The sequence below is a fragment of the Gekko japonicus genome, unplaced genomic scaffold (assembly GCF_001447785.1).
Source record: "Gekko japonicus isolate JY-2015 unplaced genomic scaffold, Gekko_japonicus_V1.1 scaffold947, whole genome shotgun sequence".
Classification (NCBI taxonomy): Eukaryota; Metazoa; Chordata; class Lepidosauria; order Squamata; family Gekkonidae; genus Gekko; species Gekko japonicus.
This window is the reverse complement of record NW_015159742.1, coordinates 449,324-474,112: the sequence shown is the minus strand read 5'-3', so window position 1 is coordinate 474,112 and position 24,789 is coordinate 449,324. Positions and strand designations below refer to the sequence as shown.

Here is a 24,789-nt window from a genome sequence, read left to right as displayed (position 1 = left end):
AAAGCTTGCACATTCCAGTTTCTAAAAAGAAATTTCACATCAAAAGTATGACCTGATAAAAGATTGCTGATCCAAACAATGCAATTGGTGAGATAGCAAGCAATTAAGCTTAGTTTCCCCACACTTCTCCAGAATGGAGGAAAACAGAAGCATTAGTTTGTCTGGAAAAAATGTTACTGCAAGATGCTTGCATTTAACACAGTTGAGGGGAACAACAGTGTTTTTGAGTTTATCTCAAATCTCAGACTAATGTCCTAATGACTCTGGTGTGGCCAACATCCTGTTCCAAACTGTGGAATATTGTTTCTAGTGCATCCATCAAGGTTCTAGAGAATATTGGTCCTCTGTCAAGGAAAGGCCAGGTTTCTGGCCAGGTTTATATTCCCACTTACTGTATGGGCAGGACCACATAGATGACATTGAATCTCTAGACCTTCCAGTGGGAGGAGGAACCTCCCAGTTCTGGTCCTCTCTATTCTACAATCTCTGACTTTTTGAGGAACTCTGTGGCAACAGTGTAATGCTCTTAACCACAGCATACTCTGTTAAACTTTACTCAGCTTCATAATACCCACCCCAACCCTGTTACGTTTAGCTAGTTAGGAGTGGGAAATAAAAATTCCTCCATGTCAATTTCCACCGCTTCATAGGCAACTCTGTCTCTCTGTGGTTGCTTCCCTTCAGCCGCCTAGTCACCAGATGAAGTGGCCAGGTCAACCTAGTCCACTGACCTCCGTGGAGCAGGAAGGGAAGCCCCCAGATAGGCTGTTGGTGCAGAGGGGCAGCAGGCACCAAGAGATATGTCAATAACAACAGAGCACAGAGGCATAGAGAATAAAGATATCTGCAATGCTTGCTAGCCCCAAAGAGGAATTGACCACACCAGAGCAGGGTATGCACTCCTTGCCACTGAATTCCTGCCCCAGCCACTTGACATCTGCCTCAACCTAACACACGGTGTCTGAGGTTTTACCAGGCAATGTTTACCCACCTGCAAGTATTTATCGGGGGTGAGGGGTGTAATGAAAACTGCTGTTCTCAGGATTTTGAATTCTATCTATAAAGTACTACATTCCTACCACATTCCATGGTACACTGTATATTGCATATCAGCAGTAAACAAAAAGCTCCAGTCAAGTCCCTCTTTTCTCGTAGTATTCTCACTTTTGGTCTGTTAACACTTATGGCAGAAAACCTGACCTAGCAAGGTTAACTGGGAGTTTGGTGGTGCCTTAACAAAATTTATTGCAGTTAAAGCGTCATGAGTCAGAGCTCACAAAAGCTTATGCTGGAATAATTTTCATTAATCTTTTAACGTGCTATTCTACTCCTGTGTAATTCCGCTGCAGTATGACCTAGCAAGGGTGCTATTTGCTTGTTCTCAGTTGGACTTTGTTTTGAGGGTGCTTTGGTCAAGTCGGCCTGATAGAGGAACATGAATGTTATAGGTAAAGGTAATGGTGCTCTTATTTCTCTCCTTGGTTTGTACTTATTGCTGACATCGAAGCAGTAGCTTGTGTGTGTGTGAAAGACTTTTAGCTGAGTGACTTTGGTGATTCTTTTATTTTTTCTTTCCAGTCACTGAAGATCCTTGGTGAGAAACTTTCTGAGATAAGCCTGAACCGTGATACTGTGTCAGAGATCCTTCGTTGTTTCCTCATGGCTTATGGGGCAGATGAGGATCTGTGTGACAGCTTGCGCACTAAACCCTTCCAGGCACTGCCCCCAGACAGGAAGGCTTCTGTCCTGGCTTTCTTGGTCAACGAACTTAACAGCAGTGTCCGTATTATCAAGTAAGTGGTAGTAGACCGGGAAACATTCTGAATTGTGTCTTAGGGACATATTTACATAACAATCTGCTCTGCATTACAATCCCATGATGCTGTTACCATATGCATAGATGGGAAAGTTTACAAGGGAGCTAATTCAGCATCTTTCGGCCCATGTTTTGTGAAGATTAGAGGCATCCCAGCATGCATCTTGTTTCCTGACTATAGTGGTCTAACTGGGAAGCAGACAGGAACTCCCTGTGCTGTAACTTTCTTGCAGAGTGCTAGAGAATGCACTGCCAGGATAGAAGCTTGACCACTGTGTTGAGAATTTCTGTATTCTCATCAGCACACAGCAACTCAGAATTTAACAATATGAAATGTTCTGAATGTCAGAGTTGGTTGAAGGAGATTCCTGTCCTGTCCTGTGCAATTAATAAAGCCCTTCTTTCATGTACGTTCCTAATCCTCTATATCTCCCTCTCCACAGCGAAATTGACAAGACTCTGGAGAACATGTCCACCCAAAGGAGAAACAAATGGATGATTGAGGGCAAGCTGCGCAGGTAGGTACCAGTGTGTTTAACTTTGGCCCAGCATAATCTGGGTGACTGAAGAAAGCTCAGAAGTTTGATGTGTGAGGTGGATAAAACTTTTAGTTGAAGGTGCATGAAAATATACTGGGCAGAGATTAGATTAGCACAATATTCCTTGTGCTGTGGAATCTATCTGTGACCATATGATTATTAATTACTTTATCTTCTACTGTCTGGTTTTCTGGAGGATAGAGGATAGGAATAAAGCCCTTCCAGCTTTGGTCCCCTTGCTTTGTGGGTCATCTGAAGAAAGTTCTTGGACACCAGTAGGGAAATTAATGCCAGACTGTGTGAGCTGACAGGGGCCCCTATATTGTAACTCCTGCCCTGAGTGAACACCATAAAAGTTGTTGCTTTAAAGCATAATGCCCCTTCCATACTAGGCTGAAGATTGCCCTAGCCAAGAAGACAGGACGGCCTGAGTCAGAAATCAGTGGCTTGGAGGAAGGCCGGTGGCGGCGAAGCTCACGAATCACAGAAGAGAATGAGGACATGGAAGTGGAAGAGGAGGAAAGGAGCAGAGTGTACAAGACCCGTAAAGATGATGAGGTGATTTCATGACTAATGTTGTGCCACTGAACATCTTCTGTATTAATGAATAACAAGTTTGGAGGGGTCTGTGCTGGTCCTGTGGGACTAGAGAGACACAGAATAACTGAAACTGATGTAACTTCCATTGGACTGCTTTAATATGGTGCATGCCTTGTATAAAAGTAATCCTCACATGAGGATGCTCAACGGCACATCACCCCCCCCCCCCGGTTCTTAAAGCTTGAGGTGAGGCTGTGTTCACTGGGCATCTGCATCCCTTCCTGTACAATAGGCCTCTCAGTGTACATTGCTATGCCATTGGTGGTTACATGTGTCATATGGGTTTCCTTCTTACACCCTCCCAATTTATTCCCACATATGTGTTTTTGTCTTTCCAAAGCGTGTTAAGCAAGCTCAAGGAAGTAAAACCCTTAATTTCTTTGCTTGTCTCTTCAGAATGACACTCCAGTTTCCAGTGTGCCTGAGCTGGAAAGACAAATTGAAAAGCTTTCTAAGGTAAATGTTTGGGGTTGAAAAGCTGAGTAAATCCGAACTGGGAAGGAAGCTGTGGTTTCTGCTAGGCCTCGTGGGTGTCGGCAGTGATTGGTTCTAGGTTGGGGATTGGCAGTAGGAAAGCTTTTTGGTCGTATGTTGCTGCCTGCTTTTGTCACTAGAGCTTCCTCTGCTGATGATCTTTAACATCTGTGGTGCTCTTCTTGCTGCAGCGCCAGATGTTCTTCCGCAAGAAGCTGCTGCATGCCTCACAGTTGTTGCGGGCTTCATCGCTTGGGCAGGATCGATATCGACGCCGGTATTGGGTTCTGCCCCATCTGAGTGGGATCTTTGTAGAAGGCTGTGAGGTCTCAACAGGTACGATGCGTCTACAGTGTATCTTTGTTTTTTGTTCCTTTAAAAAAAATGTCAGGAAGGCCTTACAAATCCCATCTCTTAGTTTGATGAGGAAAAATAGATTCCTCTTGTGTCTCCGAAGCGGGACTGCTCCTTCTTCCTTTAGAAGCTGTGCTCACAAGGAAGGAATTAGTTATAGCTGGTAGGATAGATAGGTCAAGAACTAATGTGGTAAGTTCAGAGAAGAGCCATTGGGGCAATCTGGGATTACAGGCAAAAAAGAATAGAGTAGAAGTAGGCAATGTCTCTTTTTGCCCTTTTGACTGTATTATGCCTTCTAAATTGAGCTATTGTTTTTGGCTGATTATATTAAGGAATGGATAGCAGCCTTGACTGAGGAGCTTTGTGGGGGGGGGATCTATTCCAGTGGGAGGACTATTTCTGAAGGTGGTATATTAGCAAACTGTACTTTATACTGCAGCCTTTCCAAGGCTTCTGTGCAACTCAGAAGGGGCACAAAGGTAACTGGGCACTTGTAATGTGTGATGCCTCAGCTCACCTTTACATTTTTTTTTTTAAATAGCTCCAGTAGCTCCAGCCAAGAACGTGCTGGAGAAGGAAGAGGCTTCAAAGGAGGAGGAATATGAGCAATCACCAGTTAAGAAGGAGACCACTGAGACACCAGTCACTGATCACATGAACTGCACAACTTCATGGTCATGGAGCCGGCCATGGAGGGACAATGTGGGGTCACTGCAATCAGAGGCGCTCCATCCCAAGTTGGATGAGTCCACACCTGTGCCCATCAATGGATATTTGGAGGACTCCATGTCACTGGGCCAGTCACAGCATGACCTCAGTCAGTCAGCCTTCCTGTCCTGGCTTAGCCAGACACAGCAGGCATCCTCGCTGTTCAACAGTTCTGTGCTCACCCCAGACAGCAGCCCTGGAAAAGGGGACCCAGTCCATTCAGAGGAACTGCCAGACTCCGCTGCAGAGGATGAAAGTGCCACAGAAACCCAGGTTGCCTGGTTCAATTTGCTGCCCAGGGCATCCTGCAATGACTCTCCACTTGCTACCTCCACTGACCACCCCTCTCCAAAAGCTGCTCCCCAGCTGTGCAAGCCTCCTACCAGGGACCAGCCAAAGGCCTCAGCCCGGCAGGTGAGCACCAGCTAGAAATCTCACCCTACTAGCTTCCAACGTTGACCTATGCTGGAGCAGTTGGGAAAAGAGGGAAACTCGGGGGCGGGGGCGGGGGGGCCCGACGACACAGGTACAAGGAACTGCCTTTGTTCTGTTCTGGGTTAGAGGCAGGGCATTTTTTGTGGAAAAAGAGGCGCTGGAACTCTCAAGAGGGAAATGGAGTTTTCAATCTACATATATATTGAAAACTCATGAACTTTTAAACATTTTTAAAAGAATTTTGTCGAAGAGGTTCTGGCACGTTCCTCCAGAAAAAAAGCCCTGATTAAAGGCCTTGTTCTGTCTAGGATTGGAGACTTCTAGGGTTGCCAGGTCCTTACTGTGTTCCAGGGGGAGTCTGCTCCTGTTGTCTTCCTGGTTACCATAGAGGTTTTTCTCAAATGCTAGAGCATCCCCCTGCAACGTGCCCTGTGCAATGTGTGCTGCACAATGACATCATCGCGGACAGGGCTTCTTGGGGGCGGGGCTGCCCCCCTGGCCAGCTGAGAGGCAGCGGATTTGGGGCCCCGAAAGTGTGTGGGGGGGAACCCCGCCCCCATTTGGTGGGATGGCAACTGTAGAGACTTCGCATCCTGAGAGAATTTCCTTATGTATGGGCACTTCCCATATAACAGTTGCAATTTGTACCCGCATGACCATGCTTGGGGCTTAGGATGGGGACACTGCTTCTTTCTCAGACTGCATCTCTGACCTCTTCAAGGTAGCTGTTGGACCCTGCCACTCTAGTTGTCTCTATGAACGGTCTTTCATAGAGTTTGGGAACATCTGGTATCAGAGGGGGAACACCTTCCATACTATTCACAGAGAAATTAAAGGAAGGAAGGCTTTTTATTTGGAAGGGTTTCTTAACTGTGAAAGGAATTCAGCAGTAGATTGAGCTTCCTAGTAAAATGGTGGGACCTTTAAGAAAAATGCTGAAGAGGTATCTCTGAGGGCTGGTTTAGGTATATGATCTTCTCTTTAGAATGGTACCTTGCCAATCTTTTGTCAGCTGTAGGGGATCTAGTCTTTCTAATATCCATCCTTCCTGGTGTTGGTCTCTGGCAATGATTATCGTTTTGGAAACATATTATGATCTTTCATTTGAGGCCTCCCCCCAGCACAAGAGCCTTGTGACACGCTATTGCTTAGTTTGGTGCCTCCTTATTTTTCTCCTCTCCTACAGCTAAATGGCTTCTCCTCAGCCAGCTCAGCGTTGCCACTACTGGCCTCCTCTCCTCTTCATTCTGGCTCCAGGAGTCACAGTACTTGCTCCAGAGCCAGGGACAGCCCCAGTAAGGCCCAGGAACCTCTAGGACAGCCCAGACGACGGGGGCGCCCCCCCACTAAACTCTTCAAGCAAATTGAGCAGAAATACTTGACACAGCTGACAGCACAGCCTATCCCCACAGGTAAGACCAACACACATACTTTCCATTATATAATTTGTACCTGGGGGTGAAGTGGGCAAAAACGTATTGGATGTGGTTTGAAAAAGGCCCATTAAGAAGAAGGACAAGGTGGCTTTTCATTTGCAGGAGGTCCATTTGCTATATTTTCCAGAGAGCCTTCTCCTCATAGTGCCCTCTCTCAGGATTGTCCACCTGACAACAGACCGGTTGCAGGCTTTTCCTGTGGCAAGTCCAGTCCTGTGGAATGGCTTAGCAGAATGGATACAAAGGGCATCTTCACTCGCTACGTTCAGGAAAGCATGTAGAACAGTTCTATTTCAGAGGGTGTTTGGTGGAGATCTGTTTTGGCAGATCTGGCTTCATTTTTAACGTGTATTATTTAAATCTTTTCAATGGACTATTATTTGTGTGTGTTCTTGCATCTTGTTTGATGCTAAGCCATCTTGAGTCTTAGGAAAGAAGGCAGCACATAAATTATATATATAATTTCAACTCCTGTATCCCCTAAGTGATCCCCACACTATCTCTAGTTGCTAAAGCCTCAACTCTGATACAAAATCCAGGGGAGTGTCAACTTTAAAGAACGAGTTCCTAGTCCTCCTGCTGGTATGACGGTGGGAAAAGGTTATGGCATGGAAAGAGACTGAGACATGGACATGCTTGGTCTCTTCCCAACCTTCGTCCTGTCCTGAGACACGTTGGTGTGGAAGCTAGGATGTTAGACTCTGTGCAATGCCAGATCCATAACTAATAAGACCAGAACGCTGCAAGGTTATATTGCAGTGCAAAATGTGGATCTGGCTTGTGTGGCCGAGACCTGGGTTAAGGAGAGTGAAACAGTCGCCTTCAAAGAACCCCCCCCCCCAGGTTTCTCGGTCCTCCATCAGTCTCGAGCTTGGGGGTGGGATGGGGGTAGCACTACTCACCCGGGAGGCTTTCTCCTTCAAACCACTCCCCGTTTCAAAGATCACCGGTACTGATGGTGTTGAACTGGTGTGGGATGCTGAGGAGAGTTGGCAATCTGCCTGGTGTCCCAACCACCTGGTGCACCGGCAGACAGCCTTCTGAGCCTTTTAGAGGTGGTAGCCGACTGGGCCTTGAGGTTCCCGAAATGGTTAATTCTGGGTGACTTCAGTGTCTGTGGAGACGCTGCTGCTGCTGCCTCTACTGAGGCTTCAGACCTGGTGTCTTCAATGGCAGCACTGGGACTCTCCCAGTTTGTTTCAGGCCCCTCGCATAAAGCAGGCCACACACTGGATTTGATCTTTGGCATGGGGATGGATGTGGATCTGACTTCAAAATAAGAAGTGCCATGGTCAGGCCACTTGGTTTTGAAGGCCCGGATGGGTGTTTCTACTCCCTCCTGTTTAGGCGGCGAGCTTATTTATGCTCGCCCATGGAGACTAATGGATCCAATAGGATCCCAGAATGCTCTGTGGGATCGGATGCGGTGCCTGATTAGATGAGCTGGAACTTCCGTCTCTCTGAAGCCATCAATGAGGTTGCCCCTGACATCCTCTGCGTTCTTGTTCTAGAACAGCTCCCTGGTATATTGTAGAACTTAGTGGGAATGGAGCGAGAGCTTAGACACCTTGAGCGAGTTTGGTGGTGTACTTGTGACAAAGTTACAAGAGCATCTTATAGGACACTTATGAAATCCTATGAGATGGCAGTGAAGGCTGCAAAGAGAGAATTCTACTCAGTCTCCATCGCATCTGCTAGCTCTCGCCCAGCACAGTTATTCAGGGTGATTCGGTCTCAGACGTCTCGTACGGAGAGACACCAAAATAGATGCAGTAGTTTGACTATTAGTGCTGAGGCATTTGCGAGCTTTTTTGCTGAGAACGTCTTGTCACTCCTCTGTGACTTACCTGCCAATGTTGACACAGTATGTGAACTAGAGGCCCCTTGGCTGTCTTTGGATTCAGTTCTTGATTCTTTCAGCCTCCTCTCCTCTGCCGATGTTGACAGGATCCTGGGTGCTGTCAGGCCGACCACGTGTCCCCTTGACCCATGTCCCTCATGGCTGGTTAAAGCCAGCGGTGGGAAGATATGGGGCCTTCTGATGTTCATTGTTAGTCTGTCCCTGGAGACAGGGGTCTGTTCAGAGGATCTTAAGGAGGCTGTGGTAGTACTGCTCTTGAAAAAGCCATGACTGGATCCTTCAGATCCAGCCAATTACCACCCAGTCTCAAATCTACCATTTTTGGGTAAGGTGATTGAGAGAGCAGTAGCCAAGCAACTACAGACTTTCCTGGATGACACATTGGCATTGGCTCCATTCCAGTCCGGCTTTCACCCTGGCCACGGGACAGAGACAGTGCTGGTTGCCCTAATGGATGACCTCTGGATTGATCTGGATTGAGGCAGGTCGGCGCTGCTGCTGTTGCTTGACCTTACAGAGGCATTCGACACAATCGATTACAATCTTCTGGCTCACTGCCTTGCCAACGTAGGAATTCATGGGGTAGCCCTTCAGTGGCTCTCCTCATTTCTCCAAGGTTGGGGACACAGGGTAGTGCTGGGCGGGGATGTGTCCTTTAGGAAGCCCCTGCTATGTGAGGTTCCACAGGGAGCACTCCTCTCCCCGATGTTATTTAACATCTATATATGCCCCCTTGCCCAGCTGGCATGGAGTTTCAGACTTGGGTGCCACCAATATGTGGATGACACCAACTGTATCTGTTGTTGGACGGCCACCCGTCTGCCACCCCTCAAAATCTGGCTGAGCATCTGGAGGCCATGGTGGGATGGTTAAAAAAGAGCAGATTGAGACTGAATCCAGAAAAGACGGAGGTTCTGTGGCTGGTGGGAAGAGCCCCAGGATTGGAGCCCAGGCTTCCATCTCTTGATGGAGCACCATTAAAACCAGTGCCATCCGTCAAGAGTTTGGGCGTAATTTTGAATACCTCCTTAACTATGGAGGCCCAAGTCATGCATATTGCCAAACTGGCATTTTTCCATCTTCACCAGGTATGGTAATTGGCACTTTTCCTGTCGGACCCTGACCTAGCCACAGTAATCCACGCAATGGTCACCTCCGATTAGACTACTATAACTCACTCTATGCTGGCCTACTCTTGAGGTTGACCCGGAAGCTCCAGCTGATCCAGAAAGTCCTGATGGGAACGTCACAGAATTCAACCAGTGTTGTGCCAGCTGTACTGGCTTCCAATGGACTACTGAGTCAAGTTCAAGGTCTTGGTATTAACCTTTAAGGCCTTGAGTGGTCTGGGACCAACTTATCTACGAGACCATCTCCACTATGTCTCCAGAAGAGCATTACACTCTGCAGATAACAACCTACAGGTGATCCCTAGCCCCAAGGACCAGGGCCTTTTCGGTCCTGGCCCCAACCTGGTGCAACTCTCTGCCTACTACAGTCAGAGCCCTGTGGGACCTTATGCAGTTCTACAGAGCCTGCAAGGCAGAAATGTTCCGCCAGGCTTTTGGTTAGGGATAGCAACGGTTTTCCAACATGGCTGGCACCCACCCCCAGCAATAGAATAAACCAAAAAGAACCCAGGATACGACCAAAATTTTTTTCAGAACTCCACTTTTTCAATTGTTATAGTTGCTAGTGACACCATCTTGAATTTGAATGTTTTAAATTGGTTTTTAATATTGTTAATCTTATGACATCTGATATTTTTACACTGTTTCTAAGGCTTAACACCATGTTGTAAATCTCACAAAGCCCAGGACAAATTGGGATGGGGCGTTTAATAAGTCTAATAAATAATAGTAATAATAATTATAATAATCAGTGGCAAAAGGCTTGCTTCTAGCTTGCTTCTTCTGTTCCAGAGATGCAGAGTGGCTGGTGGTGGCTGCAGGATCCGGAGGAGCTGGAGGCTGTAATTCAAGCTCTGCACCTGCGAGGGATCCGTGAAAAAGCCCTGCATAAGCACCTCACCAAGCACAAAGAGTACCTACGGGAGGTGTGTGCCCGAGCTGCCAATGGTAAGCACTCCCTAGCCTGTGGGCTGGAGGGACACAGTCAGCCCAGTGTCTGTGCCACTGCATTTCTGTTCTTGACTGAATCTCTCTCTACTTGGCTTCCACCTAGATCCCATCTTCCAGACTCACCCCGAGGGTGCTGGCCACCCTGTCTCTCAGGAAGCCTTGGCCCAGTGGTCAATGGCTGAGCGAGCCTTTGAGATGGACCTTTCTGTGCTTCAGTGGGTGGAGGAACTGGAGCAGCGGGTGCTGATGGCTGACCTACAGATACGAGTATGTAGCGCAACAGTGCAGAGATTCTGAATCCCTCTTTATGTTCTTAGTGTGATGAAGGGTGGCTTATGCTGCTTATGCCATTCTGGAGGTGTCTGATGGTCTCAAGACCTGCTGTAATTACTCAGGCCCTGCATGAAAGTCTAATCTTTTCATGGGTTAGAAAATCAAGGGTTATCATGTTGAGGAAATAATTCAGGCCATCTAGAAATATCGCTATGAGCCATAGAGGGATTATTTTACTTTTGTCCTGCTTCCTGTGGTCTTCCCTGATGTAAGTTTTAGATATAACTGTGATGTAAGTTTTAGATAGCTGAGCTGCAGACCGGAAGGTCTGTAGTTTGGCAGTTCAAGACCCGAGTGCCGCGTGACGGAGTGAGCTCGCATCTCTGGCCCCAGCTCCTGCCTTCCTAGCAGTTCGAAAGCAAGAAATTGCAAGTAGATAAATAGGTACCGCTTTGGTGGGAAGGTAACAGTGTTCCGCGTGCCTCGGCGTTTAGTCATGCCGGCCACATGATGTCTTTGGATGGCGCTGGCTCTTTGGATTGGAAATGGAGATGAGCACTGCCCCCTAGAGTCGGATTCGACTGGCTTTCAAGCAAGGGAAACCTTTACCTTTACTTTGTGGGGCAGGGAATAGTTTCCCTGCTTATGAAACTTTAATGCAATGCCATGTAGGTTCCTGGAGGGGAGGTGTAATCTGAATTGTTTTGCTTTCGTTTTGTCTTTGGTAAATTTGGCTGTCCTTGTGTGGGCACCACCTGAAAAGCAGATCCAAGTTGCAGTGGCTCTTTGTGGGTGGTCCTTGAATTGCAGACTTTCAAATAGTTTTGGAGTTTCCCAGAGTATGCTGTGGCCATCCTCTTCCCAACACCGTTGTCACAGATTTTTTCCCCTTTGTCTCTCTGACAGGGCTGGACAAGTCCAGATCCTGACTCTCTTCGAGGTGACTTGCGGTACTGTGAGCACAAGCTGGAGCCTTTGGAAGATATAACCGTAAAAAATCGGCGTGAGGGACCAGCCCTGCAGCGTGAAGCCACCCACCCTCTAGACTTAGCAGTGCTTCGGCTGGCAGACATGGAACGGAACCTGGAGCGGAGATACCTCAAAGAGCCCCTCTGGCCCCCACATGAGGTGGTGGCAGAAAAAACTCTGCTGAGTAATCCCAGTACCCTGGAGCTGGGAACCACAGAGATGTAAGTGAAAGTCTTTCACTGTTGACTGAATTTCTCTTGGCTTTGAGAATCAGTGTTGTAGTCCTGTCTCTTGAAGTGGGGGGGGGGGAGTGTTTTTCTGTCTATAGATAAGAATTCTTATAACTTCTGTAGCCAGCTTGCAGTGATAAAGTGAGAAAGAAGTGCTGCAGTGGTTCTGGGAATGAACTCTGGTAGGCAGTGGAAAGTAGTACACGTATATGTTACGGTGAATGTCCAAAATCTGGAGAACATTGACTGGTAAATGGGGTTTAGTGGAAAATATCAGAAATCTCTGTCATGAACCTCTTTGTCATTTCTGCCTCTGATGTAAATTATGCGAATTAGAACTATATCTATACATCTAATAGCCAAGGCGCCCCCTGCGTGTGGATATTTAAATCTGCACATCGGGGGCACCTGGGGGACAGGGAGGTTTTCCTGCACATTTGGGGCAATCCTCAGATGTGCAGAAAAATCTAAAAACTGTAAAAAAAAACCCTATAGGAGGGATACTTAAATCCCCCCAAAAGTAAAGGAGCATTCCCTGCGCAGGGAATGCTCTGAGAAGGCTTTGCCACCGCCGCCACAGGAGACGGGGGGCGGGAGAAGGCTTGGCAGGCCAGCCTCACCGCCGCCGCTGGGGAGGGAGGGGGGAGGGAGAAAGCTTGGTGGGCCGGTCTCGTCACTGCTGCTGCTGGGGAGAGAGGGGGGAAAGGAGAAAGCTTGGCCGGCCAGCCTCGCTGCTGCCGCCGCTGCTGAAGGGGGAGGGAGAAAGCATGGCGGGTGGCTGGCCTTGCTGCCGCCACTGCTAGGAGAGGGAGAAAGCTTGGTGGGCCGGCCTTGCCGCTGCCACTGGGGAGGGAGAAGGAGGCTGGGCGCACCTGCCGCCGCGTCTCCTGCTTCTGCAGGCTGGGAGCTGTGGGGAATACTTCCCCCCCCACACGAGTATCATGGGTCCCACCTCTTGTTTAAACTAAGTACATGCATTTGGCTGTAATATTTAACTTACGTTTTATTCACTTATATTAATAAATATATATGTTGCTTCTAACTACACTCAAAGGGCTGGTGGAAAAGTCATTAGGTGCCATTTAACAACCAGGTCAATGGCCCAAACAGAACAACCAGGGTCAATGGCCCAAACATCAGAGCATAGTCCAAAGAGCAGTGGCAGAAAAGGCTCATTAGAATAATGCCTTACAGTTTGCGGACTCTGAATTCCATCTGGAAGGTTATTCTGTAACAAAGAGAGCCAAAGTTCAAACAGTGGTGATGTGGATCTCCCAGACGGAAAGTATGCTCAGTAGGAAGTGCTGTAATGATCTAAGTGGGTGGGCCGGTCTGTGTAGGGAGAGGTGGACTTGGGTAGTGAATGGCTTTAAAAGTGAAAGCCAGCTTCTTAAATTGTTCTTGAAAACAAATCCTCAACCAGTGTAGCTTTTGTAAAATTGATATTGTGTGTGCACACTGCCCAGCACCTGACAAAAACTGGCCACTGTATGCTGCATGAGCTGAAACGTCCAAATAATCTTCAAGAGCAACCTTACATAGAATGTTGCTGGAGTCCAACCTGGAAGTTACAGAAGCATGGATCGGTGTGGCTCGACTCACTAACTCAGGAAGAAACTAAAGTTCCTGAATAGAGACAGATGGTAAAAGGCACTCCTAGTGACTCATACAGTCTGCTTTTCAAAGAGGTAGCGAGGTCCACAATCACCCCTGTGTTCTTTACCTGATCAGATTAGGGTCAGTGGTAAAAGGCACTCCTAGCGACTCATACAGTCTGATTTTCAAAGAGGTAGCGAGGTCCACAGTCACCCCATGGTTCTTTACCTGATCAGATTAGGGTCAGTTTTGACTTTATACAGATTCATAGGTAGTAGGACATATTTTTTCCCAATCAACATCACTTCCATCTTGTCTGAATTCAGCTTTGGCTTATTTACCTCATGCACTTCACCACAGTTTCACAGACACTGATTCAGGATCAGGAGAAAACCCCAAGCAGGGGTGACCCTGGGTAGCCTTGTTGGGCCCCGTGGCAGTGATGGGGGGAAGGAATAAAGGTCATGGGTATCATGGAAGGAAGAGATCATGGGTATCATGGATCCCCACTTGTAGTACTGAATCTTGGGGAGCACCACAAGATAACTGCCAACTGTTGGCTCAGCTTCTCTGAAGGAAACTCTTGGCCAGAGTAGAGATGGATAAATCCAAAATCAACCAAGGACCATTACCAGATGCTTCAGGACCTGGCTGTGAATGAGACGGTCAGATGTCAGTAAAACCTCACTTGGTAAACACAATCAGCAGGAGTTCTTCCTTTCCCCTTGAAGCTGTAGAATCTACCCAGTGCTATCTGTGCGCCTATCAGCACAAAACCCAGACTGAAAAAGGATGAGGAAAGACCCATTTTCCTGTGGGTATGTTTAAGAAGCCAAGACTAATGTGTACATATCAACTTTCATCATGTGAAGCTTTTGCCTCACATAACGTGAGCTTGTGGATGGAAGATAAGTCAAGTTTAATAAACTCAGAAGTAAATGTAACAGATGATAAAATGTAGAGGATCTAGCACAGGAAGGCTCAGAATTGAGAATGTTAAGATCTCATAACAATCTCGCCACTGAGGTTTAGGTGATATACCCAGAGCCTCCAAGCTACTAATTTCTTTTGCCAAGCAAGGCTGATTTCTCCCCTACACACTACAAAAATCTGAGAGTCCCCCCCCCCTTTCTTCTTCTGCAGCACGTATGAAATCACGCCCCGGATGCGGACGTGGCGCCAGACACTGGAGCGATGCCACAGTGCTGCCCAAGTGTCCCTCTGCATTTATCAGCTGGAACGTTCTATTGCTTGGGAGAAATCAGTTGTCAGAGCGGTAAGGAAAGAACATTGGGCCAGGCTTAGAGTTGTTTCAGGGCTGGAAACATAAACACCTGTAAATGAGTGCATGCAAATACATAACCCATGAAACTTTTCTGATACTGCAGGAAGGGAGAGGGGAGTGGTCTCAGCTTTGGCCTAGGACTATCCTTTGAATAGGGTTTTGGCTGGCTTGGGGCTGGTCCTCACCGCTGCCCGTTTCCCCTATTTTCAGACTTGCCTAGTGTGCCGAAAAGGGGATGATGATGAGAACCTGCTGTTATGTGACAGCTGCGACCGTGGCTGCCACCTCTACTGCCACCGGCCCAAGATGACCGAGGTGCCAGCTGGTGACTGGTTCTGCTCCCTCTGCGTTGCTCAGGTGCTGGCTCCACAGAGGCCCTAGTCTGGCTCACCCCAAGCTCCCTGGACTGCTCTTGATCCAGCAGGATTTCCTCTTCCTCACAGTCCACTCTGTGTATAGTTGGGGGTGGGGGGTGGGATACATGTTCTGTGCATGCCCATATGGATTATCCCTCACAGATTACGTTGGATGTTTGGTACTCTGCCTTAGGAAAGTAAATCCATGTGTTAATAAAAAGTCCCAGAAAGGCTAGCAAGTCCAGGCATTAATAAAAATACCCACACACATACCATTTTTCTATATTGCAGATGCAAGGAGAATACCAGGATGACTATGGCTCTCTCCGGCGGGGCAAGAAGCGGAAAGCTTATAGCGCTGGTGCTTTTTTGGGGAATGAAGAGCCCAGCCCTCGCCCCCGGGCAGCAGCATCCCAGCAGTGCAGTAATCTGGCCAGTGTACCATCCCGATACTCAGGCGAAGGCCTCTCTCCTTCCAAAAGAAGAAGAGTGTCTACACGAGGCCAGTGTGCTGACCTTACCTTCTGCGAGTAGGTGTTCCCTTGCAGTTGGGATCACAGGGAGCCATTATGGAGAATTGGGTGGTGGGGGTGGGAAGGGAGACATTATGGAGAATTGGGAGGGGGGGCACGGAGAATGTGGCTTGTTGGAGAAGGAGTAGAAACAGTTGCTTCCAGCTGTGAGAGGAGTTCATCCCTAATTGGCTTTGCCCTGCAAAGTCCTTGAGTGCTGCTCTTTGGAAGAGCCTTTCATCTTGTACTGACTACCTCCTCAGTTCCATTGTCCCCTTACCATGTCTTGGGCCTGTTTTGTCAGGATCATCCTAATGGAGATGGAGTCACATGAGCATTCCTGGCCCTTCTTGGAACCTGTCAACCCCCGGTTGGTGCCTGGCTACCGCAAAATCATCAAAAATCCTATGGACTTTGCCACCATGAGGGCACGGTTGCTACGGGGCGGGTGAGTATGGGGAAAGAAGTAGTTCGTAGCTGGGTTTTGAAAGCCAAGCATTGTAAATGTAAGAGTAGATTTAATAGCTGACTCTTTGGTGCCCCAACTTAACATTGAGATGAGGTGATTCTACCATATTACTTTTTCTGCCTGACCTCACCGCAAATGTGTAGAGCTTATCTGTTGGCCCGTCTTAATGTTCTCCCCTCTGCTATTCTTGAGGGGAGATATAAGCAAATTCCTTATTCAGTCAGGTTCTGTGGATGTAATAGAAGAGAAATAGAAACTGTTGAGCACGTACTCTTACACTGTAAATTGTTAAATGACATTCGGGTGGACTTTATAGAAGCCCCCCTTAGGTTGGTAGCAGGCCAATCGGATAGAATCAAGGTACAATTTCTCCTTGCTTCACGAGATCTGGAGATAATTGAACTGACCGCTAAGTTTCTCCATGGCTTTATAAAACGGAAGAGTGACCCTGATCATATTAATGATTCTTAATTTATAAGTCTAAAAACTTAAGTTTAAAAGTTTAGAATGCCAATTTATTTTATGATTCAGGCATCTTTTGTATGATCAAATCTAGCTTGTGACAACTTGAGTTAGGCCTGACATAGCCACGACTATCTATTTTATAATTTCTTTTGGATTGTATTATTGGTAAATGCTTCTAATATTGTATGCCAATAAAAGGTATTTGAATTGAATTTGAATTGAATTGGGATGAGGTGATGCAGTGGACAGAATTAATGTGTGGCAAAGCCCAAGATTAAGGCACTTGAAGATTGTAATGCTTTTCAGAGAATTGCTAGGGTATCATGAGCATAAAACCATTTGCAATAACTGCAGTTTCAGTTGCAACTTGAAACAGTTTGAAGGTTCTCTAAAAACAAACAACTCTGCTCATCTGGGCATACTGCTAGGAGTGGTGTTTTCTGTTTCCCAGATTCTTAATTAGGAGCTTAATCTTCCTTATCTCTCTCTCCCCCCCCCCACATGCTTAGATAAGGCGAGGATTAGGGATAGACCTTTAGAGGTGGGAGATTCCAAGCTATGAGAGGTAGACAGAAGGGGCTAAATCCCCACTGGTTCGTGTCGGGCCTCTTGGACTCTCCTCAAAGCTGATTGCCGCTTTGCTTCCCCAGGTACACGAGCTGCGAGGAGTTTGCTGCTGATGCTGTCTTGGTGTTTGACAACTGCCGGACCTTTAATGAAGATGAGTCGGATGTCGGCAAGGCAGGGCTGGCCATGCGCAAGTTTTTTGAGAGCCGGTGGGAGGAGTTTTATCAGGGAAAACATGAGACAAACCCATGAAGCTAGCAGAATGGAGAGAGGTGAGAGGGGGCCCATGGGGAAGCCCTTTCCTTTTTACCCTGCGCTGCACACTGTCTCATCTGGAGTTCATCCTGCTACCTGCTGGTTCCTTGTTTTCCCTCTCACAATGCCTGGACTTGGATTGGCATTTGACAGTGGGGCAGCCTTCTCCACTGCCTGGATCCTCGGAAGCCCTCCCCCCCCCATCTCTTCGCTCCAAGCAACACAAACTCTCTGACTGTCTAAGCCAAAAAGAAATGAGAGAGGGGGGGGGGAATCATTTTTTTCAGATGGAAAATCCACCACCCACAACCCCACCTTAGCTGGGGCTATTTAATAATAGCAATAGTTCTTAGTGAATGTGTAAGAACACTTTTTTCTGTGCAGTGTCAGTACCATGCATTAATGGCCAGTAACATGGACGTTAAGTTTTCCTCCTTTTTAGAGTTGCGTTGAAACGTGTAAAAGCAGATCACTCCTGCCTCTGGGAATGACAACATTGATGACACTGAAACATGCTGCTTCTCTTCCCCCACCCACCTTGGACCCCAACTCTTGTCCCTCCTAATTCTTGCTTCCTTCCTTACCAACATCTACCATGGTTGTGACTAATTCCTTTATTCTCCAGACTTCTTTCTGAAACCAAGGGTCTGGTTTGGAGCTGCAGCATATTGAGGGAGAGGGGAAGAGTGGGGGGGGGAGGCAGGGAGCTGTGCTTTGCTGGGTGCAAGGTGAGCTTTCTCTTTTGAGGGTCTTGTTGTAATGCGCGGTGTCCCTTCAAGCCACATGTTCCTTGTTTATCCAGGAGGACCTAGGGCTTCCTCTGAGCAGTGATCCCCTAGCTTCGTCTCTTCTCCTGTACATGAGGTCTTTATGTCCCTTGCCTCAGTTAATCCAGATCAATATCCCCGTTTGCGTGTGCATGCTCAGCATTGGCTTATTCCAGATTTTGTTTCTAAGGGAGTTGAACAAAATGGGAATAATCCAGAACAAATGTCCAGCAAGGAGAGGATATCGACTAGATCATATTTTTGCTAGGCAAACCAAGCAGAGTTAATCTGGATGAACCTTCCCACTCCACGTGGAATACTTCCAACAGGGAAAGCTCATGTATTGATTGCTGCACCCCAGAGTAGACCTTTGTATTACAGGCTCATCTTCCCTCTGTCCGTGGGTAGTGTGCTGTACTGTCACTAGGCTATAAAAGACCACTCCTAAACTTGCAGGAGTGGGGGTGAGTGGGTCATGCATTTGGGAGGGAAGGACTGTATTTTGGGATCGCCCTGTCAGCTCCTCAGGAATTGTGGAAATTGTGTCATGGGTTCCTGGCCTTATTGAGTGCTTCTCCCCCCCCCCTTCCCCGGTGTTGTTCCTCAGGGATGGCTACTGTCTACGAAGATTGATCCGAAGTCTTGTCTTTGTGCGTGCGTGGTGGGATTGCTTGTTTCCTGCCTGGAACATGACTCCCAGTCGAATGTAGGTGTTTCCTCCCTGAGAAGGATGTCGGATTTAACCCCCTTATGAAGGAAAAATGCAGTCCTTCCATTCTCAAATGGCTCACCCAATACCCGGTTTGATAAAGGGCAAGATGTTAGGAGAAAGTTTCTCCTCCTGTTGCCTGGTCATGAATTAACCCTGTGGGGTCTGAAGTGCTGCCAACTTCAGTTACCATGACAGGGATTTCAGTCTAAGTGCAACTTTGGATGTTGCATGCAAGTGAAGACAGATGTCCTTCCTGTATAACAAGCAATGTAGTTTGTGTGGACAAGATGTGCAAGTTCCTGCTTAGTGAGTTTATACAGGAAGAATGAAAAGATGAAGATGGAGTTGCTCATGCTGATCCTGTAACCATTGTGTGATGTCCACGGTTGCCCCCGGTCTAAAGATCTGGAGCTGCTGTTAGGTCTTTCCTCTTGTTTCTGTCTACACTTTCTATGTACTTACTAATGGCCTGTTTATACTCACACACACATGCTCCCCCCCCATTAATACTTTAGCCCTTCTGCCGATCTCTCGTCAAGCCTCCCGGAGGGGGAAAGCATAATCTTTTATCAGTACTGACTTTCCTGTGTGGGCAAGGTAACTGTTAACGCTTGTGACAGAGCCACAAAATGCAGTGTTTGTTGCGGCCTGAGAGCCTTACAGTTCTGGAAGGCCTCGGCCCAGCCACTGTTCAGATGGGGTGTTTGATTCCAGCAACTGTGGGTAATGATTGAACAGCGTGAGCCATTTACTGGAAATTGACACAAGCTCCACATGGATGAATGGGCGCTCTGTGTGTGTGACATCAGGCACAGGCAATCTGGATTTATGCAGGAGATTTTCTGAGGGATTGTGGCCACATTGAAGAAGAGAAGTTCAATGAAAAAATGAGCTCTAAATGATGTTCTTCCAGCTCATTGGTGCTTGGATGCCAGACACCTGGCCAGACAAGACTCCTTGCGACTGAATCCAGATCACCTCCTGTTGTGTTATATCTTCTCTCCCTGTCTGTTGTCAAAGCATGGGAGATCAAAACATTTTTTTTAAAAATCTGATTGTCTTGATAGCAGCTTATTTCCCCCCCTCCAAAAATGGTCGGTAAAGTAGCTATTAACAAGCGTAAGAGAAACTTGCTATTTTATAGTTCCTTTTGGTCGGTAATAAAATTGGTCGGTAAAGTAGCTATTAACAAGCATAAGAGAAACTTGCTATTTTATAGTTCCTAGTTCAGCATCTATCCAAAAGTCACCTCCTTGTAGAACATGAGAGTCTTCTATGGCGTTCTGTATTCCAGGTAATAACACGATCTCGGCATGCCTCTCACTCTGTTGCTGAGCAGTGGTTTCTAGGGAGACTGCTGTCTGGGGAAACAGATTCCCCTGACCTGTGCAGCACACCGACATTGTGGGCTTAGAGATGCCTTGAGTCATATTCCATCCAGCTGTCTGCTGTCTTAGAACAGGGGGTGCTGCGGCTGTTGGTTCTTCTTCTCCAGTCTCTGTTGCAGAATGCTGGTCCAATAGTCCCTGTTCTGGGAGAACCCCTTGGTTCTTTCACTTCCCCTAACTTTGAGTGGATCAGAGGGGTGGAAAGCCACACCCTGAAACCTGAACTCCCTTGCTGCTTTTCATATCCAGCCTAGCTCCTCAAACCATTGTAATTACGGGTATCACTTAGGGGCAGATAAACGGCTGGCAGGGTTTCATCAGGAGATGGCTTTCCTCCCCCATATCCAGCTGTGCTACATCTGGGTGAGATTTGTGTGTGTGTGCGTGTGCGCGTTTGTCTGTGTCCCAACCCGCGTCAACCAATCCAATTGCAAGAGCACTGATGTAAGTAAAGTGTAACCACAGGTGATGTAGCCTGGAGGCTGAAAGTCCCTTTCTGTGCTTCCTCCACCCCAATCTCACTTTTCCCTCCCTCAATTGTTTTCAACAAAACGTAGCCTTTTTTTCTATCGGATAACCTCAAACTTTTATTTTATTTTAAATTTTGGGATTTTTTTTTTTTTGCTTTTAAATAAAGAGGTAGATTTGAAGTCTATTTGAAACTGACTTTATATTAAGCATAAATATTTATATTTTATCTAAACTTGTGCTGTAACAAACTTCTTTTTGGTGGTGTTGTTTTTTTTAAAGTGATTTCTTTCTGCTGTGTTTGGGATTTTTCTCCCCTCTTCAGTCATGGGAAAGCTGTAGTTTTGCAAGTATTGTTTGTTGGGTTTGTGGACATTTTTGGAGGGGAGGAGGTTGTTATAAAAATGTTCACATTTTTAGATGCAAACCCTTGTACCATAAAACAGTGAATCCAGGTTTGTCCTAATCTTTGTCTTCATTAGGGAATCCTCCATGATCTTATCAGTTTATAAACTCGTTGGGTTTTTTTAAGTTACATGGATTTTTTTGAAACTGAGTTTAAAAATTACTAGAATTGGCCTTATTCAACTGCTGGCTTTTCCCTCCCCTCTTGGTTTATTATCAGAAAGGAACCAACCCATTCACCATCCTTTAAGATGCTCTGAACAACAGGAAGGGGGGATGGGGTGGGGGAATCAGACTTTTTATATGAATAACCAAATGTGTTTGTTTTAGTGAATTTTTGATAATGTACAGTTTTTTGTGAATTTAAATTGATTTCTTTCTATATTTTTAGGACCAACCTCATTTTTAATAAGGTTTAAAAGGAAGGGAAAAAAGTCTAGAATTCCTGTTTTGTTTCCTTGTGATGTTTCCACAAGTACAGATGTTCGAGTGCTTGTCAAGTTTCAAAGAATAAACAAAAAACCACCCACGTTTGATAGAGAAGAATGTGCTTGAGGATGTCGTCTTTTCTCACAGGAGTCTGATACAAGCTGGATATTTACAATTCTTGGGTGTCCTCTTGATTCTTCCGTCCTTAGCAACATGTCCCATTGCCTAGTGAAATAATGACCAGGGCGTGTATACTCAGTTGCCTCAATTCAACATCAGTATCCCAAATATCTTTATAAGCTTTGGTTTGGAAAATGAGAATTTCCTAGTTCTTAGTGCCAAAGAGAGACTGGAAAGCACATTGGCAGGGCTCACTGTATGGCTGAGGAGCAGGTGGGTGGGGGTTTCCAGTGAGCAGGGCTTCAAGAAGGTCCTTTCCCATGCCTGACAAACGAATTATGTGAATTGAGAACATTACATAATGGAACTTCTTGTGGCACAGGCTTTGGGGTTACTTTCATGCAGTTCAAGTTTTTGTTTTTTTAAACTGTATGATCTTGTAAAGGGGACATAACCCCATCGTTGCCAATGGAAGGTTCCATGCAAGGTCCGACGGGTGGAGTAGCTACTGCTGCATATTGAGAAAGGACTTTCTAAAACATTGAATGCTTGTCAAGTACTTAATCGCCTTTAACTGCATTGAAGAGGGAAGATTTTTACAGGGCTGCCTCCACATGTAGATTTTTGCAGGGAGCCCCCAAATTAAATGGGAATGTCTGCACTTCACACTTATTGTGAGCACAACGTGGGCTTCCCCATTTAAGTAGGATCAAAAATAAATCTGCTGTGAAAAGAGAACTACAGGGTGGCCACAGGTGGAAAGGAGCTACACTCTGGTTTCAGAATAACACCAGGCAGCTTGTTGCTACATGCCATCCACCCCACCCCCCCCCACCCCCGTTGGCCCTTTAAAGGGCATTTCTTTTCCCTGCTGAGCCATGTTGTAGGCTATGGCATAGCTCAGCAGAGAAAGAGAAAGGGGGGGAGGGGCTTCTGGTGCAATTGCTGTCACATTCGCTATTTTAAACAGGCAAGAAGGGAGGATTAGGGGAGCAACAGCAGCCTGGGGATGGGACGGGGACACTGCTGCCATGACTGGGGGGTTTGTATCCCCGTGTAGATGTAGCCTTAGTATCCTCATTTTGAGGTGTGCTGCCTTTTACAACCCTGTTTATGCCATGTAAATTTCAAGAATTCTTTTGATGCAACCATTTATGAATTGGTGAATCAGCCCTCAGGTCAGAGGTGGAGTGGTGGAATACAGTCATTTGCATATGTTAATTCATTTTTAAAGTAGACTATTTCACTTGATTTAGTTTGGTGCAGACTTGATTTTAGAGGGCTTGGAAGTGAGGTTATTTTTAAACGTAATTACAGCAACTGTCATCTGCTATATTTGAAGTCCGAGGGCAGCAATTCATTTGGAAGTAAGGTAAAGGTAAAGGTTCCCTTGCTCAAAAGCCAGTCAAATCCGACTGTAGGGTTGCGGTGCTCATCTCCATTTCAAAGCCGAAGAGCCAGCGCTGTCCGAAGACGTTTCTGTGGTCATGTGGCTGGCATGACTAAACACCAAGGCGCACGGAACACTGTTACCTTCCCACTGAAGTGGTACCTATTTATCTACTTGCAATTTCTTGCTTTCGAACTGCTAGGTTGGCAGGAGCTGGAACTAGAGATGGGAGCTCACTCCGTCATGCGGCACACTCGGGTCTCGAACTGCCGAACTACTGACCTTCCACAACCTGCAGTTCAGCGTCTTAACCACTTGAGCCACCACAGCTCAAGTGGGACGTAGGACTGGTCTAATGCAACAGCACACACTCTTCCTTATTGTTCTTAGCTGGATTGTTTCCCATGCATTTATTTTCCAAATCAAGTGTTTTAATTTCTATTCTAAAATCCTGGTTACTAATGCCTGCTATTGTCATTTGGCATCTGAAGTCACTCAACTCTCCAAGATATAAGGACCAATGGACTCACATTCTAGCTGTAACTGAAGAAGTGAGCAGTGACTCATGAAAGAAGTAGGAGGGAGCCAGTTGCTTGTGGGCTGGATATGAGCTCTGCAAGGGCCGGATTTGGCCCACAGGCCATATGTTTGACACCCCTGCTTTAGAGTGTATGGCGATATTTGTGGTGTAGAAAACGCCAAATCTTGCAACTGCAAGAAGCTTTGTCCTTCCTTTCATGGCTGTTTTCTCAGCATAAGGGGTTAGGACCTTGCGCCTTTAAAAGTGGGGGAGTTTTTTTTAATTCAGTTGCACATTCCACACCTGTGTGTAATGCACAGTCCTGACCATGTTATTCAGGACTTGATCTTCTTAGTGCAGGTACCCATTGAGTCTTCAGATGCAAGTGTTTGAGATGAGTGACCAGTGTAGGGGGTGCAGAGCAGGGCTAATCAGCCTTGCATTCCAGTCTCTTCTGCTGGTTTCTTAAGCAGGGCCTGCACTTCTCCAAGTCAAGAAGCAATACATGAAACGTTATAATTCCCATAAGCTCCTTATGTTTGTGAGCCAAATTTCTTCTGTCGTAAAGGACAAAGGGTCTCATTTTATTCAGCTTGCTTCATGCACACCATCTGGCGTCATGGTTGCTCACAGCTTTCTCCTCTTACTTGCTACCGTATTGTAGTACAAGCAAATACACCAGGGTGGGGTGATTCCTGCTGCCTTTACTATTTTAACACACCCACCCAACAACCCTCTGAGGATGGAGTAGGGTAGCACAAATGCATTAGGGCAGTGATTTTGACATTCTCTGTAGATAGTACTTTTTCTATTCATCCTGTTGGAAGAACCACTGTACATTGCAGATGTTTTGGGTTTCATGGTAGTGTTCACAAATGGTTCACACAGAGCATTGACTAGGCCTGCAGGAGTGCCCTGCTCCTTCACAGAAAAAGGACAGGGCACATCCACCACCGTGGCTGCATGCAGCAGGGCAAGACTGCTGGTTTTGAAAAGCTGTCACTAATTATGACCTCACTTCAGTAGTCAAGAAAGAGGTTCCTGGAAAAAGAGTGGGCTTGATTTATGTTAAAGGATAACTAATTTCACTGATATGACTTTGAAAATAATTTTAGTGCAATGAATAGAATTACCAGCATCCCCCTAGAAACCTGATTATCAGCACAAAAACCAATCGGGGGGAAAAAAACTCCCAAGAAGTAATCAAGCTGTAACTGTTTTTTTACCTTTTTTATTTAAAAACAAAAATTGCTCAAAATGAGACCAGTCAGAGCTCTATAGAGGGGAAGGTGTACGGGGTTGAGAG

At 46.5% G+C, this 24,789-nt stretch overlaps 1 protein-coding gene across 1 annotated transcript in view; it reads left to right on the top strand.

Annotated features, from left to right (window-relative positions):
- BAZ2A (bromodomain adjacent to zinc finger domain 2A) overlaps positions 1 to 17,500 on the top strand; it is a 45,065-nt gene extending 27,565 nt beyond the window's left edge. Inside the window, exons 15-29 of the mRNA XM_015429772.1 lie at positions 1,579 to 1,793; positions 2,260 to 2,334; positions 2,748 to 2,913; positions 3,352 to 3,411; positions 3,621 to 3,765; positions 4,328 to 4,908; positions 6,116 to 6,341; positions 10,149 to 10,304; positions 10,411 to 10,574; positions 11,487 to 11,770; positions 14,519 to 14,651; positions 14,871 to 15,017; positions 15,308 to 15,546; positions 15,833 to 15,976; positions 17,113 to 17,500. Coding sequence (XP_015285258.1) covers positions 1,579 to 1,793; positions 2,260 to 2,334; positions 2,748 to 2,913; positions 3,352 to 3,411; positions 3,621 to 3,765; positions 4,328 to 4,908; positions 6,116 to 6,341; positions 10,149 to 10,304; positions 10,411 to 10,574; positions 11,487 to 11,770; positions 14,519 to 14,651; positions 14,871 to 15,017; positions 15,308 to 15,546; positions 15,833 to 15,976; positions 17,113 to 17,281 — 2,904 coding nt within the window. The 3' untranslated portion in view covers positions 17,282 to 17,500. The remainder of the gene's footprint in view (positions 1 to 1,578; positions 1,794 to 2,259; positions 2,335 to 2,747; positions 2,914 to 3,351; positions 3,412 to 3,620; positions 3,766 to 4,327; positions 4,909 to 6,115; positions 6,342 to 10,148; positions 10,305 to 10,410; positions 10,575 to 11,486; positions 11,771 to 14,518; positions 14,652 to 14,870; positions 15,018 to 15,307; positions 15,547 to 15,832; positions 15,977 to 17,112) is intronic.
- The last annotated feature ends 7,289 nt before the right edge of the window (positions 17,501 to 24,789 follow it).